We start from the raw sequence: 13,726 nt of genomic DNA, 5'->3' as shown, positions 1-13,726 counted from the left end.
AGAGGGGTTTAAATTTTAGTATGCACTAGTGTGTCATGCGCTAATTGGCCCATGTAGACCCTGCTGGCATGCATGAAAAGTTCCTTAATGCTGTTAATGGAGTTCTGTTTGAAACAGAACTATGTTTATGTGCACTAGAGAAATTTCAGTGTACACCAGCAGGGTCCACACAGGCCAGTTAGTGTGTGGCATGCTAAAGTGCACTAGAATTTACACCCCTGAGGTGCAGACTAGTTCACCATTGTAAACCAGTCCTATGAAATTTATTATAGGTTTTTGCGGGGTGGGGAGAGGAGGGAATGATGGTGACTGAGGCAGATGCACCAAGGACTAAGGGATTTTGCTAATAGTGAAGGATGAGGCCAAGAAAAGAACACTGTACGTAATAGTCTAGGTATACTTATCCTTAATTGAATAGATTTATCTATCACATCAGCAACAGGAAAGTAATACCATGTCTGATATTGTGACAACTTTTGGGTTAAAACATACACATTTTAATGAATCCAAATGTGTTCAGTTCTATATAATCGGGGCCTTCATTTCAAGTGCAAAGTGTTTTTCTTGGAGCCATATTGTATGCAGAATATGAGCAGACAGGAAGTGTATCTTAAATGTCATCTTTTAACGTAATTAGCAGATGAACAGTTACTGGTTTTCAGCATTTACCATTGCAGCTTGAGCCTGCTGTGTACATAAACATTTAGGAAATTTCAGTTTTTTGACTGAATATGGGTGCATGTTTTCTTTTTCTATATATTTTTAATTTTTGAGAAGGCAAATTCCTGAGACACACACTCAGTGTAGTTGTATTTTAACTCTAAACATTCTTACACATTAAACTAGCCTTTTTAATTGAAGTTGATATGAAAACTACCAGTGAAGTACACTTTGACCTCTATTTAAAACTTTAAAAAGAGGTTAGAGGTATGGTAGTTTTTCATTGAACACATTGAGATAAAAAGCATACCTATAGTTTACTTAAAAGCTGTATTTTATATTAATGGGTTTTCTTCAGCCCCATTTTTGTTTTTTGTTTTTTACTATTTCACTCCTTCCTGTTTTTTGCAATAGGCTTTTGTCTGAGTCCTCTCTGAGCTGTCTCCCCTGCATGGTCTAATTCAAAGAGCAGCTGGTGCAGTTTGTAACATCAGTGGGACTTGATTTAGTTTAGTATTGTATGCTCTTGCATGGCAAAAAACAAGGTTTACTTTTTGACAATTTTTTTCTTGATGGTACATGCTTTTAAAATGGTCATGTTTAATAGATGGATCTAGAACTTTCTTGTCCTGAAGTGTTCATGTTTCCTAATGCTACCAAGTCCTTTAAGATTAGAATAACTTTATTTTGTAGGTGGCCTGGAACTACTGATAATTAGATATTGCTAAATTGAGATTCTCCTTCTGGCCTTTTTAAGTTAAATTTGATGTGTGTAGGTGAAATGCTTTATAGATTTGTAAATAACAATTTGTCTTGTACAAACTGAAGTTACTTCTACCCATTTTATGCTAAATTGCAGAAGAAATATACAGCTAAAAATGTATCTCATTTAAATTTAATAGGCAAAATCAAGCATCAGATGCTTCATAAAACCTACAGAGACACTGGAGAGATCTCTTGAAATTAACAAGCATAAGGGAAAGAAGAGGTTGCAAAAGAGACCCAACTATAAAAACGTTGGTGAAGAGGAGGAAGAGGAGAGAGGACTTGAAGATACTCAAGAAGACCAAGATAAGGCTAAAGGTACAGAGGGTAGTTCAAAAGGCATCAAGGCAAGTGGAGAAAATGAAGGTGAGTGCACCAATGAATGAAAACCATGCAAACTTTATATATGCTAATAATTTAATTATATCACATGTTTGTGGTCTAGTTCATGTTTTTTGTTCATTTATAATACTGATTGCATAACTAAATAAACAAAATCATTAGATTTTTCCACTATCAGTGATTCTTGCTTATTTTTCAACCTCTCCATGTAGAATTCAGCTCTTTAAAAAAGACTGTTTAATTTGGTGGAAAATGTGAAGTGTCTGCAGTTTCTCCTGTGGCATCCAGCCTTTAATCACAAGTACACCTTCTAGCTATCTGCATGTGATTAATTAGTGTTGTAAGACTTGTTAACAAGTCTGTATCATTTGTTAGTTAAAAAGCCCCCCAACGGCAATCCCTCAAATTTTTTTATTTAATTACCTGACTGATGTGCATTCTAGTTGCTTCACAGAACTATCATGCCTGAATCATTAGATTTAAAGTATTGGGTGTGCACCAGAAAGGTATGCGGTTCAGTTCCTTTCGTTGTTTTAAGTTACTAGTGAAGAGGAAAATGCATATCAAAAAGTAGAGGTTTTTATGCATAAAATGAGACCGCGATGACAGCACTGCATCTAAGGAAGCATATAACACAATAAAATTTTTTTCCCCTATGTTATGACTTCTTTGGGAGCCCTTTTTCATGTCCTGCTTGCATTTTGATACATGTAACTAATCTGTCCTAAAAACTTCCAAGTTCTTTATTCTGACTTCATGTAAATGATGCTAAATACAATGCATGTAATGACTGTGTATTGTCATTTTTTTGTTCAAATTACATAATTGAACTCCCTGTGCTTACGAAATGCATTTTTTAAAATTCTTCCTCTTTCCAGTTTCTCAAGAGGCCTAACAAACTAATTTTGGGATGGGCAAGGGACCATGTTAGAGAAGTGGGCAAAAATCTCTGTGTGCCTAATATCTTAAACGGGGAGGAGTGTGTAAAACTTTTTTCTAATCCACTTAAAGTGGGTTAAAGGTCATTAACATGGCTTGCATCCATACTACAACTTAAAATCTTTTTATACAAGTGTCAGAACACTACCAAAAAATGTTTCAGAACAGCTCTCACTTTAACCTGGTTTCTTTATAGTGGGGACAGGGCTTTAGTGGGTAGTTTGCATAATTTTTATGATCCTCCTGGGTAATCCCCTAGTACATAGCATAGCATTAACTCCTAATTTCAAACAAGTAGCATCATGCTAATCAACATAGTATGTACTGGGCTTTGTTCCATGATTCCAAGTATTGCATATTGGGCTTTGTTCCATGACTCCACATATTGTAAAGCATGTGTGTATTGCTTCCTGGCAAACTGGGGCTGTTATCATAAGTTTGACAATGATATAGCTTTTATAATTTAATCTTCAGCATTTACCTTGAAAAGCTTTAAATCCAAATTAGGCAAACCTACAACATTTGAAAAAAAAAAAATTAGGTGTAAAGGAAAGGGAGAGTGAGGGTTGGAACAAACGTTGTGGGCCATGCATAGTGACTGAAGAGAGGCTTAAGCTGAACAGCAGTGGAAGTGGTGGTCATTAAGCTCAAAATGTGGGTCTTGAGGCAGGATTTCAAGGAAACTGAGGATGTTTAGTAGAAAGAATAAAGATGCCATTCCAGTCACAGGGAACAGCATCAGAAGATACAAGAGTAAAAATAGGGAACTATTAACCCCAACTGTGTTACTGACTTGCTGTGCAAGGTTGGGGCAGTCTCTTATTTCACCCTGTCAGTTTCCACTTCTGTAAAATGGGGATACTACTTACCCAGAAAAGTTGTTGTAAAACTTAGTAATGTTAATATACTGTTGTCTTAGGATGGAAATGCATGTTAAGGCTTTTGTAGCTAAATGAAACTAAATATCTTGCTCAACTACTCTGCTTTCACTCAAACTTTTTTTTCCCACAATGTGGACGACAACTTACTGTGGTGTGCATCACCTTCCCTTCCATTTGCAATCCTATGACATCCCTCTGGCAATTACAGCAATTTATGTGAAAAAGTAATATTAGGAAAACATTTGGGGAGTACTGTAGTGATCACTTAGTGTGACTTAGTAGCTTTAAATAAGAGCCACAGGCCTGTTTAGATCTGTTTTTACAGATGAATTAAAACAGTTTTTATCAACTGGATAGATATCACATTGGAGTAACTTATCTTTATATGCTAATATTTTTAATAAACACTTTGTTCTAGTTTTGTTTTTGTTAGTCATAAGGATAAGTTCATATGTACCTAGGTTAGCCTAGAAAATTAGAAGTCCTGACCAATCCACTGACTCAGTAAGACTTTGATCCTTAGCACCTGAACTATAAAATTACATGAGTTCACTGGCAACCAGACACTGCACCTAAGTTGATTTGCACTGAGGAAATCCGAGAGATGAGTAGGTGGAATCTCTTGGCTAGGAATCTATCAATTTTGGCTATAGCTGATGGAAAAAGATTGGACTCTCTTTAAGTTTATGAATTAATTTGCCCTGTGTAATTCTTGGGAATAGCACTTCCTTAATTGGTTTGAGCTGATTTGGCTGGCTGTCTTTTCATGAGTATAACCACCTGATCCACATTGATTCATATCTTCCCATGGAGCTACATGCATGCACCAGGATGACACTGTATCTTGAAGTCTGACCTTCACTTGTTTTTTTTTTTTTTTTAAATGGCAGTGATGGGGACTCTGACAAAGTAGAAATGTTAGTTGTAGTCTCAGCAGAGTTAGATTGGTGTGCACAGTGCATAGGTCAGAAGTAAAAATGACATTCAATTTAGCCCCTCTAATAAATTTGTTTCCATGGCTATAAAAAGGAGTTCATATTTTTACCATGCCCACATACATGATTCCAAGGAGCAGCCATAACAGGAAAAAAAAAAAAAAACCACACACACACACCACTGATTGTTTCTCATAAATGTGGCTTTGATAAAAATGGATTAAATTTATTTTTCTATAATTTCTGGGCAAGTAACTATCTTTAACTCTTCCCTTACAAACCACATATGCTCAAGGAAATTTTGTATTCCATTATTTTGCTAGATTCTAGGCTATTAAATGGCACAAGTGTCAAAACATTATACTGTCTGCATGCCAGTTGTCAAGGACTTTCCTGAGGAAACAGGAAAAATACGAAGAATCGGAGTGAATCATGTCTTTGGGGTGGGTGACTCTTGTCCTCAGGGTGGAGGCAAAGTCCCAGATTACTCTGAGTGGACTGTGGGGCTGAAAGTAGTTGGCTTGAGGAATCAGTTGTCACTGCCAGGGAATAATTGGCTGTGGGTTTGAACTGCTAAGCCTACCGACAGTAGAGTTTCCGATTTTTGAGACTGCTAAGGGAGGGGCATAGGAGAGAACTTGGTTAGTAGCATGGCTATTTACAATTCAGCATAATTTGTTTGATATTCCTATACTAATAGCTAAAAGCCTGTGCTGTTGCATGGGTATAATCCGTTGTCATATGTTTAAAAGAAAAAAGGCCATAAATGGCTGAGAATTTCAAAATGGGGCAGTAATGGACCATGAAGCTCAGTGATGATTCAACCTGATGATATTCTGAACAAAAAGATCTGTCACGATCGTAACTGTTTCCATCACTTCACACTGACTCCGCAGACATTCTAGGATTCAGAGTGACACAGTGACAATCCTAGAATCTTGTTACATAGATATACTAAAGTATCCTTTTAGTAACATCTTGTTTTTTCATGGTTGGTTTGGTTTTTCTTATTTGTTTATGTAGCCTCTTATTAGTTTTTCTCTAAAATTTAATTTAACACTTGGTAGAGTGTTTTTATTTGAGAAAATGGTAGACGTTTACAAATGTGTATGAGGGGAATACTCTTAATGTGACTGCCTGGGAAAAACACAGCTCAGTATCATAGAGGGGAGGGATCCAGGGACATGGTCCAGAGGTTTGTAAATTGTCAGGAGTAAATTTCTCCATGGCTTGTGTCAGTCAAAATCCTGCTACATGATAATGCTATAGTGCAGGCTGTGGCCAGAAAGTTATCTTTTCTCTAGATTTCAGGGTATCGGGTGTAGATGTATGGTAGTTTGTATGCTATAAGGGTGATCGATAGCAATTTGTTACACCTGAGTGACATGCAGATCTTGCCATCAAGTGGCTCTGTGTGCAGAGAGGGATACATAGGACCCTATCCACTGTCCACTTCACCTGTGGCTGAGCGTCTCAGCCTCTGCATACCTATAAGATCTGTCACTTGACCCTGGTGCCAATGAGCTATGGGGGTGTAAACAAGTGAGCCAGCACTTACAAAGTTTAAGTTTTCAGGGTCTGAAACGGTCTTTTCTTTATGGCATGCTGCCTTCTAGCACTGGACCATGCACTAGACAGGAAAGGATCAGCGAAGTCAATGAGTTGGTAGCTCTTAGTGGATCTGTCGGCTGTCTGGCAGTGAGGGGTTTCTTGTGTGACTAAATATGCAGTCCGTCAAATGGTAGCCTAGGGCTTCCATTGCTCTCTGTGAGGGAATGAAGTTTTGACATCACCAGTGAAGAACCACAAGGAACTCCTTGTGTCAGGAGAAGAGTGGCTTTACAAACTGCCTCAGCCTACACCTAAAGAAATTTAGGGAGACCTTTACCAAAACTGAATTTCCTCAGTGTTGTGGAGGAAGTGTCTGTCTATAGACCACTTGTTGAAAGACTTTGAAACGTAATAGTTTCATACTCAGAACCAGAAATATTAGCCATAAACAGAGTTTGTTTGCATTAGTTACTACAGTAACAACTGTACTGCTCCTTTAAATTCCACATACTGTTTCCCTCCACCTCTTTTTTTTTTTTGTGCCAATGTATTTTTTATAAAATCTGAAGCAGTTATATATATACACTAGTTTTGTTATGTTTGGGCGTAGAGTGAACAGTTTTTCACTTAAAGCCCCTGAGATAATTGAAAGTGTAAATAGTTTTTTGGCAAATGCTGACCATTTAAAAAATGCTGTTTAAAATGCTTGTCCGTTAAGTTTTGTAAAGGCTTTCGTATTCAGAACTGATGGTGTAATTATTTATGAAACCCCGAGTTTATTTCCTTCAGATTGTGTTTTTTAAATCTTATAAGAAATGCTTTTTAATATTTTGTGGTGATGGTAGGAAAATCAGAAAGCCTCTGTGTATATTCTGACACATAAGCAGTGTCTTCCCTCATTTTTAGGTGCATAACACTTCTTTTAAAAATCACTTTTTCACATAAAGAATACTTCAAATAGGTCACATCTTCCTCTAAACTCAATTTTAGCTCTTTCTTTTAAGAAATAGAGATGGTAATCATGGAGCGGTGTAAGATGTCAGAATTGTCTATCTCAACTGTGACAGAGCAGAATACAACTGATGAAGAAAAGAGTGCTGCAGCCTCTGGGAATGAAATGATAAACTGGAGCAGGTATGAAAGAATTGTAATTCACCTGTCCAGGTTCCTTCCTTCTGCTTCTTTTTTCTTTTTTTCAATTTTGTCGTCTCTCCCTCGTCCCCCCCCCCCCCCCCCCCCGCCCTCCCAATTTATGGCTCATCCAAACATTTGCCTTTGACTGGTGTAGCTGTCTTGTATATGGTCATGTAGAAGGTGTGTCAGTAAGGAAGCAGTGTCTATCCTCTTCATTCCCTGGAGGCTGCTGTATCGAGTTTCCCTGCCTGAAAGGGGTGCCTGTCTTAGAGCAGTTCTGTATGTTGTATGCCAGAATAGGAAGCATTACATGTAACACACAAACTGTGTTCTGAGGATGTGTTTTGTATGTCGTTTGGTTTGCCACTTTTCTTACAGTAGTACCCAGAAGCCTCAGTCGAGATCAGGGTTCCATTATGCTAGGTGGGAGTCTCGCAGCAATGACGTTAATCTTTTTGGTGCCGAAGAGCCTTTTAAGTGTGAAAATTAATTCTTAGCAGTTAAAATCTGAAATACTACTAACAATTAGGAAACTAAAGGATGTGCCAAATGTTCACTTTCTTCCCATTTGATTGTCTTAAATTGCTAAAGAATTAGTAACATGTAAATGATTTAAATTTTTAAAAAAAGTAAAATATTGATTCTGTTTTTGAGATAATTTTCTCTATTGTGTCCTAGAGTATCCTGTTCTGCTTTTTCCCCCTGTGTTGGGTAAATGACTTTTTAGATGTCAACATACCCTGCAGTAGTTTAGTTTGGATGCTGGGGTGATCAATAGCAATTTTGGTAAACAGAACACGTTGACAATAACATATTTTTTTTATCCAAGTGATTTGCAGTGTTGTGTATATAATGTAGGTGAGGTACTTTTTTTTTTTTTTTTTTTTAACTGGAACAACTTCTGCTGGTGAAAGGCAAGCTTACATGGAGCTCTTCTTTAGGGAAGTGCGCTGTGTAAGCTTGACAGCTTGTCTCTTTCACCAACAGAAGTTGGTCCAGTAAAAGAGATTACCTCTACCACACTTGTCTAATTGTCAAGTGGGACGGCTTCATGAAGCGTAAAGATGGGTGACAGTAATGGGAACATAATGTTACAGTTACTAGCAAGTGTGGGCAGCATAGGGGTTTTTTAAGTGAAGTGTGAGTGAGCAAGAGATTCTGGTTTACCACTTTTTATAAAATGAACTTGGCCATGATAGGACTAAGGACAGTGCCTGACGGTATTAGAACATTAGCTTTTAAGTCTTCAAAATGCAAAGTATTCATCTGATCATCCTAATACCTTGTCAGATATTTGCATTTCAGGACAGATGAGAATATAGATAGCGATCTAACAGCATCTTGCATCTTCGTTCAAATGCCATCTGTGCAGAAGTGAAGCACGTCTAAAAGCAAGAGTAGATCTTATCACACATGTAAGGGAAGTATTCCTAGACTTAGCAAAGTAAAATACTACACAAGACTTTTTGTTAAAGTGAATTTTTCAGTTTCTTGGTTAAGAAACAGTTAAAAACTTGAATTTTTTTGATACCTCAGCATTCTAAACTCTATTTGAATCCTTCCCCGTATAATGAAATAAACTGGATGAAATATTTTTTTGCATTAAAGATTGGATCTGTTTATAAGGAATATCTTTCCTATTTTGGTTATCCAATCTAATGGATCACTACAAATGTCATAACGAAGTTTGCACTTTCCGAAAGTTATGAAATACTGGTGGAAAGTGAGATAACTGAGGGCATGGCTATACTTGCAGATGTAGAGCACTTTGAGTTAAATCAGCCTTCGTAGAACACAGTAGGGAAAATGCTGCAGTCTGTCCACACTGACAGCTTCAAGCACACTGGCTTGGCCACATCTGCAGCACTTGCAGCGACATTGGGAGTGGTGCATTATGGGCAGCTATCCCAGCATGCAAGTGGCTGCAATGTGCTTTTCAAATGGGCGTGTGTGGAGTGTGACAGGGAGCGTGTATGTGGGGGGAGAGTGGTTTTTTGGGGGGCTGAGAGCATGTCAGCATGCTGTCTTGTAAGTTCAGACAGCAGCAGATGCCCCCTTCCTCACCACCCCTCTCTCTCTCTCACAGCATTCCACAGTAATGGTTGTTTTGTCTCAGAGGAGATAAGCAGCCGGCTGTCAGAAACGGAGCTTTCAATGGGCATTCCTTCAGCCGATTCCAAACAATGACAAGAGTGGCCACTTGACTTAAGGGGATTATGGGATGTTTCCCGAGGGTGATCAGAGCGCAGTAAAGCAACACCTTGTTCACACTGGCGCTGCAGCGCTTCAGCGGTGGTGCAGCAAACGTTATTCCACTCGCTGAGGTGGAGTAGCAGCTGTGCTGTAGCCGCGGAGTCAGAGTGCTCTACGTACCTTACAAGTGTGGATGGGTAGTGAGCTAGTGCACTCAGGGCTCCTTTATTGCTCTGTAACTCGCAAGTGTAGCCAAGCCCTGAGTGTGGTCTGTATTGGCACATGTTGACTTTTTAAATGATGATGTCTAATGTAGATCCAGCTCTATAAGGCACGAAATTTAACAATATTGTGTGTAAACAAACCTTAATTTTGCAAGTTTTAATGTGCTCGACATTTGAATGCTAAGGTGGATCAATTTGAGGATAAATAGAATCCCTGTAGGTATTAACATTTGTTTAATATTGGGGGAGATACTAGAATCTGGAATTCTGTAGAAATTTAAAAAGTCATTTCCAGTCTGATCCTTCAAATAGAACTCACGTTAATCATTATTAGTGGGAGCAAAAATAACTGGAAAATATATTTGTCAGCACAGTATTTGCTACATAAACAGTAGCCAAATGACACATTGGATTTTGTTGTTCTGCACTGATGTACCTAGAATCATAGTACAGTAGTTGGGAAAAGGCATATAGGACCATCAAGTTCAAACTTCCTGCTAAGGCAGGACATTATGGCTCGGTTCTCAGTTCCCCCCAAGCTAGTTTTTGTGTGAGGATGGATGGGGCAGATGGGGGAGGAACTTTTAAGTCATGTCTGTACTTCCCGTGTTCTCTGCCCTACCTGACTTCTAGCTAACACTTGTATAGTTGAATGGAATACAGCAAATGGCTGAATTGTTTATAGATGCAATAAATGTGGTTTTAAAGGAGACCACACATCTGAAATGCCTGATTGTAGGTTATATGCTGTGATCATGGCTAAACTAGTGGCAGGAGAGGCTGGAAAAATGCAGTGAAACTTGCTTGCATAGTGACTGCTTCTCTTGTATCCAAAGGAACATCCAGGATTGTCTTTTATGGCGGTGGTATTGAGAGGATAGGAGCGTACTCATTTTTCTATTTTGGGCTTTATTATTGGTATTAAAGCATTTCATACTTTCAGTCCAATGTAATCAATTCCTACTTGTCATATTGTACACTTCATTGTACACGTTTCTGATACCTAATATTTTTTTGGTTCTGTGAAGCGTGCCTCCTTGCATCTAGGTTAGGGAATGAAGCTCACTGCACCAGCGGCCATCTTGCTGCTCATTGCTCACTCTGTAATAGCCTTTTGTTCTGGAAACTTAGTCCTCTGGCCAGGTCACCATTTAGTCCACCCCTTCTGGGCTTAACGTCCAACAGAACAACTGTTCAAACACTGTTGCCAGACAGTGTTCAGCCCCAGCTCAGGATTCTGTGCCAGTGTCTAGCACTGGAACCCAGGCCTGTCTGTTACACTGGGTTTCAGCCCAGAGACCCTATAACTAGCAATTAAACTGCCTCAGTTCATCTATAGAATCAGTGTATATGTTTATCTAACTAGTATTGTAATTATTAGCTTTCTGAAAGTGAAAAGTGCTAAAATAGTGCTGAAGCTTGGTATCTTACCCAGCCTCCTTTGAAGTGTTGTTCCCAACCAAACTCTGCTTCCTATTTAGGTTGTACGAAATTAAAGCCAAGTATGTTGCAATAGTAGAGACTATAGAGAAACAAAGGGTGATTGTTCAAAACAGGACAACTTTAGCCATGCTCTACAAAAAAGGCTGAAAAGCAGGCCTCAGAACCTAGTTATTGGTTTTGTTAGTTGCACATAATTGAATGCTTTTATATAAAAATCCTTTTGGTCCTAATAGCTGCTCCACTATGCCCTAGCTCTTTTTTTCCAGATGTCTGTTTAGTCCAGAAATTGAGTTTTGAAAGTATCTACTTGGTCACAACTCTGTCATGACTTGATTGTGTAAAGTCTCTGGCACTAGTCACTGAATCACCCCACATCGAACTCAAGATAACAGTGGTCTGAAATCAATTTAAACAGCTCAGGTTTCTTCTTTTAGACTTCTGTTCCTCCACATAGGAAGGATAATAGTTTCCTCCATAGATGGCTTAGAGTAAAACTTGTAGCTGTGTTCTAGTAAACATTGCTTTTATTTATACTAACCAATAGTGTAACCATCTCAAAGTTGTTCATTGGTCCTGAAGATGAACATGGTTAATATATGTTAGTTTTCCATATGTTCCAATGCAGTTTTGCATCACACACAGGTATAAACAATCCCCTGAAGTTCGTTGTGTCTGCTTAGAACAAACTGTGGAATGTCTAATGGTCCGTAATTTTTTTCCCCGGGGTTTTTTAAGGCACCAGTGCCAGTGAACATTGGGCCTGAAAGAGAACCCATTATAAGTGAAGGCAATCATTTGGGAGGGTGCTGGGGAAAATTCCTACTAAAATGACAGGTGTAATACCAGTAATAAACACAATAAAATAACTGGTTTCATAGTAGCAGCCGTGTTAGTCTGTATTCGCAAAAAGAAAAGGAGTGCTTGTGGCGCCTTAGACACTAACCAATTTATTTGAGCATGAGCTTTCGTGAGCTACAGCATCCGATGAAGTGAGCTGTAGCTCACGAAAGCTTATGCTCAAATAAATTGGTTAGTCTCTAAGGTGCCACAAGTACTCCTTTTCTTTTTAATAAAATAACTGCTTTCAAACAGCTTGACTTTTGCTCTTTACCATATCTAAAGAGAAAATTGGGGCATAGTTGGATAGTGAGTCATTCTGTTCCATAGGGAGGTAATGGCACAGGCTATGTTACAATTAGCTAGTTCTTCAGGCATCCGAACAAAACCACCATTTTAATACTACTCTTTTTTTCCACAGGCCTTTTCTCGATATGGTATATAATGCACAGGACTGTACTGAAGATGATTACTATGCTCTTTTTGTACTTTGTCTTTTGTATGCAATGTCTCAAAATAAAGGTAAGATGTTTATTGCTTTGGATGTTCTTAAATGTGTCTTTCTACAGAAAGGAGAATAAAATAAGACTTGACTGCACTCGGTGGTCTTAGTTTGGTAAACGTTTCTTCAGTGAACTACATATTTATTTTTTCTTGATGACTTAAACTACAAGAAACAAAAAAGGTTGTGTAGGATCTGCATGTTAGAAGAATTTTTAATAGAATGCTATAATTGTTTAGATGGTTTGTTTCTTCAATTGGTTTCCTAGAACTAGAAATGAATTACTCATTTGCGCTTTGTTCTCAGTTACTTGACTTCAGTACTCTTAAGCTGAACTAACAAAATACGTTCAGTGTGAACACTGGGGCCCTTATTCTCCCCTGACTTTCAGAGGCACGTGGTTGAAGCGAGTGCAAAGTGGGTGTAAAATACTACTACTAGAATGAGTGAACAATTCCGACTTGGTAGCATTTACCCTTTGCTCAGGTGTAAATTACTACAGGATGTGCAAGGCAATGGAGAATTAGGCCCCTTATTTTTGAAAGTCTACTGTGGTCGGTTATTGGTACTCCATTCCACATGTCCTTAATTCTTTCTTTGTTAATGACACAGCTTTCTTTGTCTGCAACAGTTGCAAAATATGTTGCATCATAATTCTTTGGTTTCAATTTTAGAGATTTTATTATGAAGGTTTTTTGCTTTTAATACTTTTTCAGTTGGTTCATAGATTGTATATGTGACATTACTTGGGGTGCTGCAGAGTTGGCTTTACTGCTGATTATCTTGTAATGAACAGATGCAACTTTAATGGATTTTTCATTGTGAAAGTATTTGGACAAGTGACACGCACAATGATATAAACTGAATGCTAATGTAAGAATTCCAGGAAGTCCTGGTAGATAAAATGCATCAAATGTCTACATAATATAGAAATGAATTTTGTGTATGGAAGTATTGAGCCATGACCCATACAATTCAGTTAATCATCAGAATTCGGGCTGTCAATCGATAAAAAATTGAGCGATTAATCGCACTGTTAATAATAACACCATTTATTTAATTGACTTCAATTATAACCCAAAATACAAAGTATACAGTGCTCACTTTATATTGATTTTATTACAAATATTTGCACTGTAAAACACCCCAAAAGAAATAGTATTTTTCAATTCACCTAATACAAGTACTGAAGTGCAATGTCTTTAACATGAAAGTTGAACTCACAGATGTAGAATTATGTACAAAATCCCCCTGCATTAATAAATAAAACAGTGTGAAACTTTAGAGCCTACAAGTCCACTCAGTCATATTTCTTGTTCA

The 13,726-nt window shown here is 38.0% G+C and overlaps 1 protein-coding gene across 15 annotated transcripts in view; it reads left to right on the top strand.

Annotated features, from left to right (window-relative positions):
• CLEC16A (C-type lectin domain containing 16A) overlaps window positions 1-13,726 on the top strand; it is a 188,076-nt gene that overhangs the window by 38,418 nt on the left and 135,932 nt on the right. For 14 of the 15 annotated variants that reach the window (XR_012161151.1, XM_073362451.1, XM_073362441.1 and 11 more), the window contains 3 exons: window positions 1,563-1,791; window positions 7,078-7,207; window positions 12,326-12,426. Coding sequence is in view for 14 of the 15 variants with exons in the window: in XM_073362451.1 (XP_073218552.1) it covers window positions 1,563-1,791; window positions 7,078-7,207; window positions 12,326-12,426 (460 nt within the window). In the remaining variant the exon portion in view is untranslated. The remainder of the gene's footprint in view (window positions 1-1,562; window positions 1,792-7,077; window positions 7,208-12,325; window positions 12,427-13,726) is intronic. The other variant, XM_073362442.1, reaches the window with a different exon arrangement.

Source organism: Lepidochelys kempii, chromosome 10 (assembly GCF_965140265.1).
Source record: "Lepidochelys kempii isolate rLepKem1 chromosome 10, rLepKem1.hap2, whole genome shotgun sequence".
Classification (NCBI taxonomy): domain Eukaryota; kingdom Metazoa; phylum Chordata; order Testudines; family Cheloniidae; genus Lepidochelys; species Lepidochelys kempii.
This window is presented reverse-complemented; position numbering and strand designations above follow the sequence as displayed.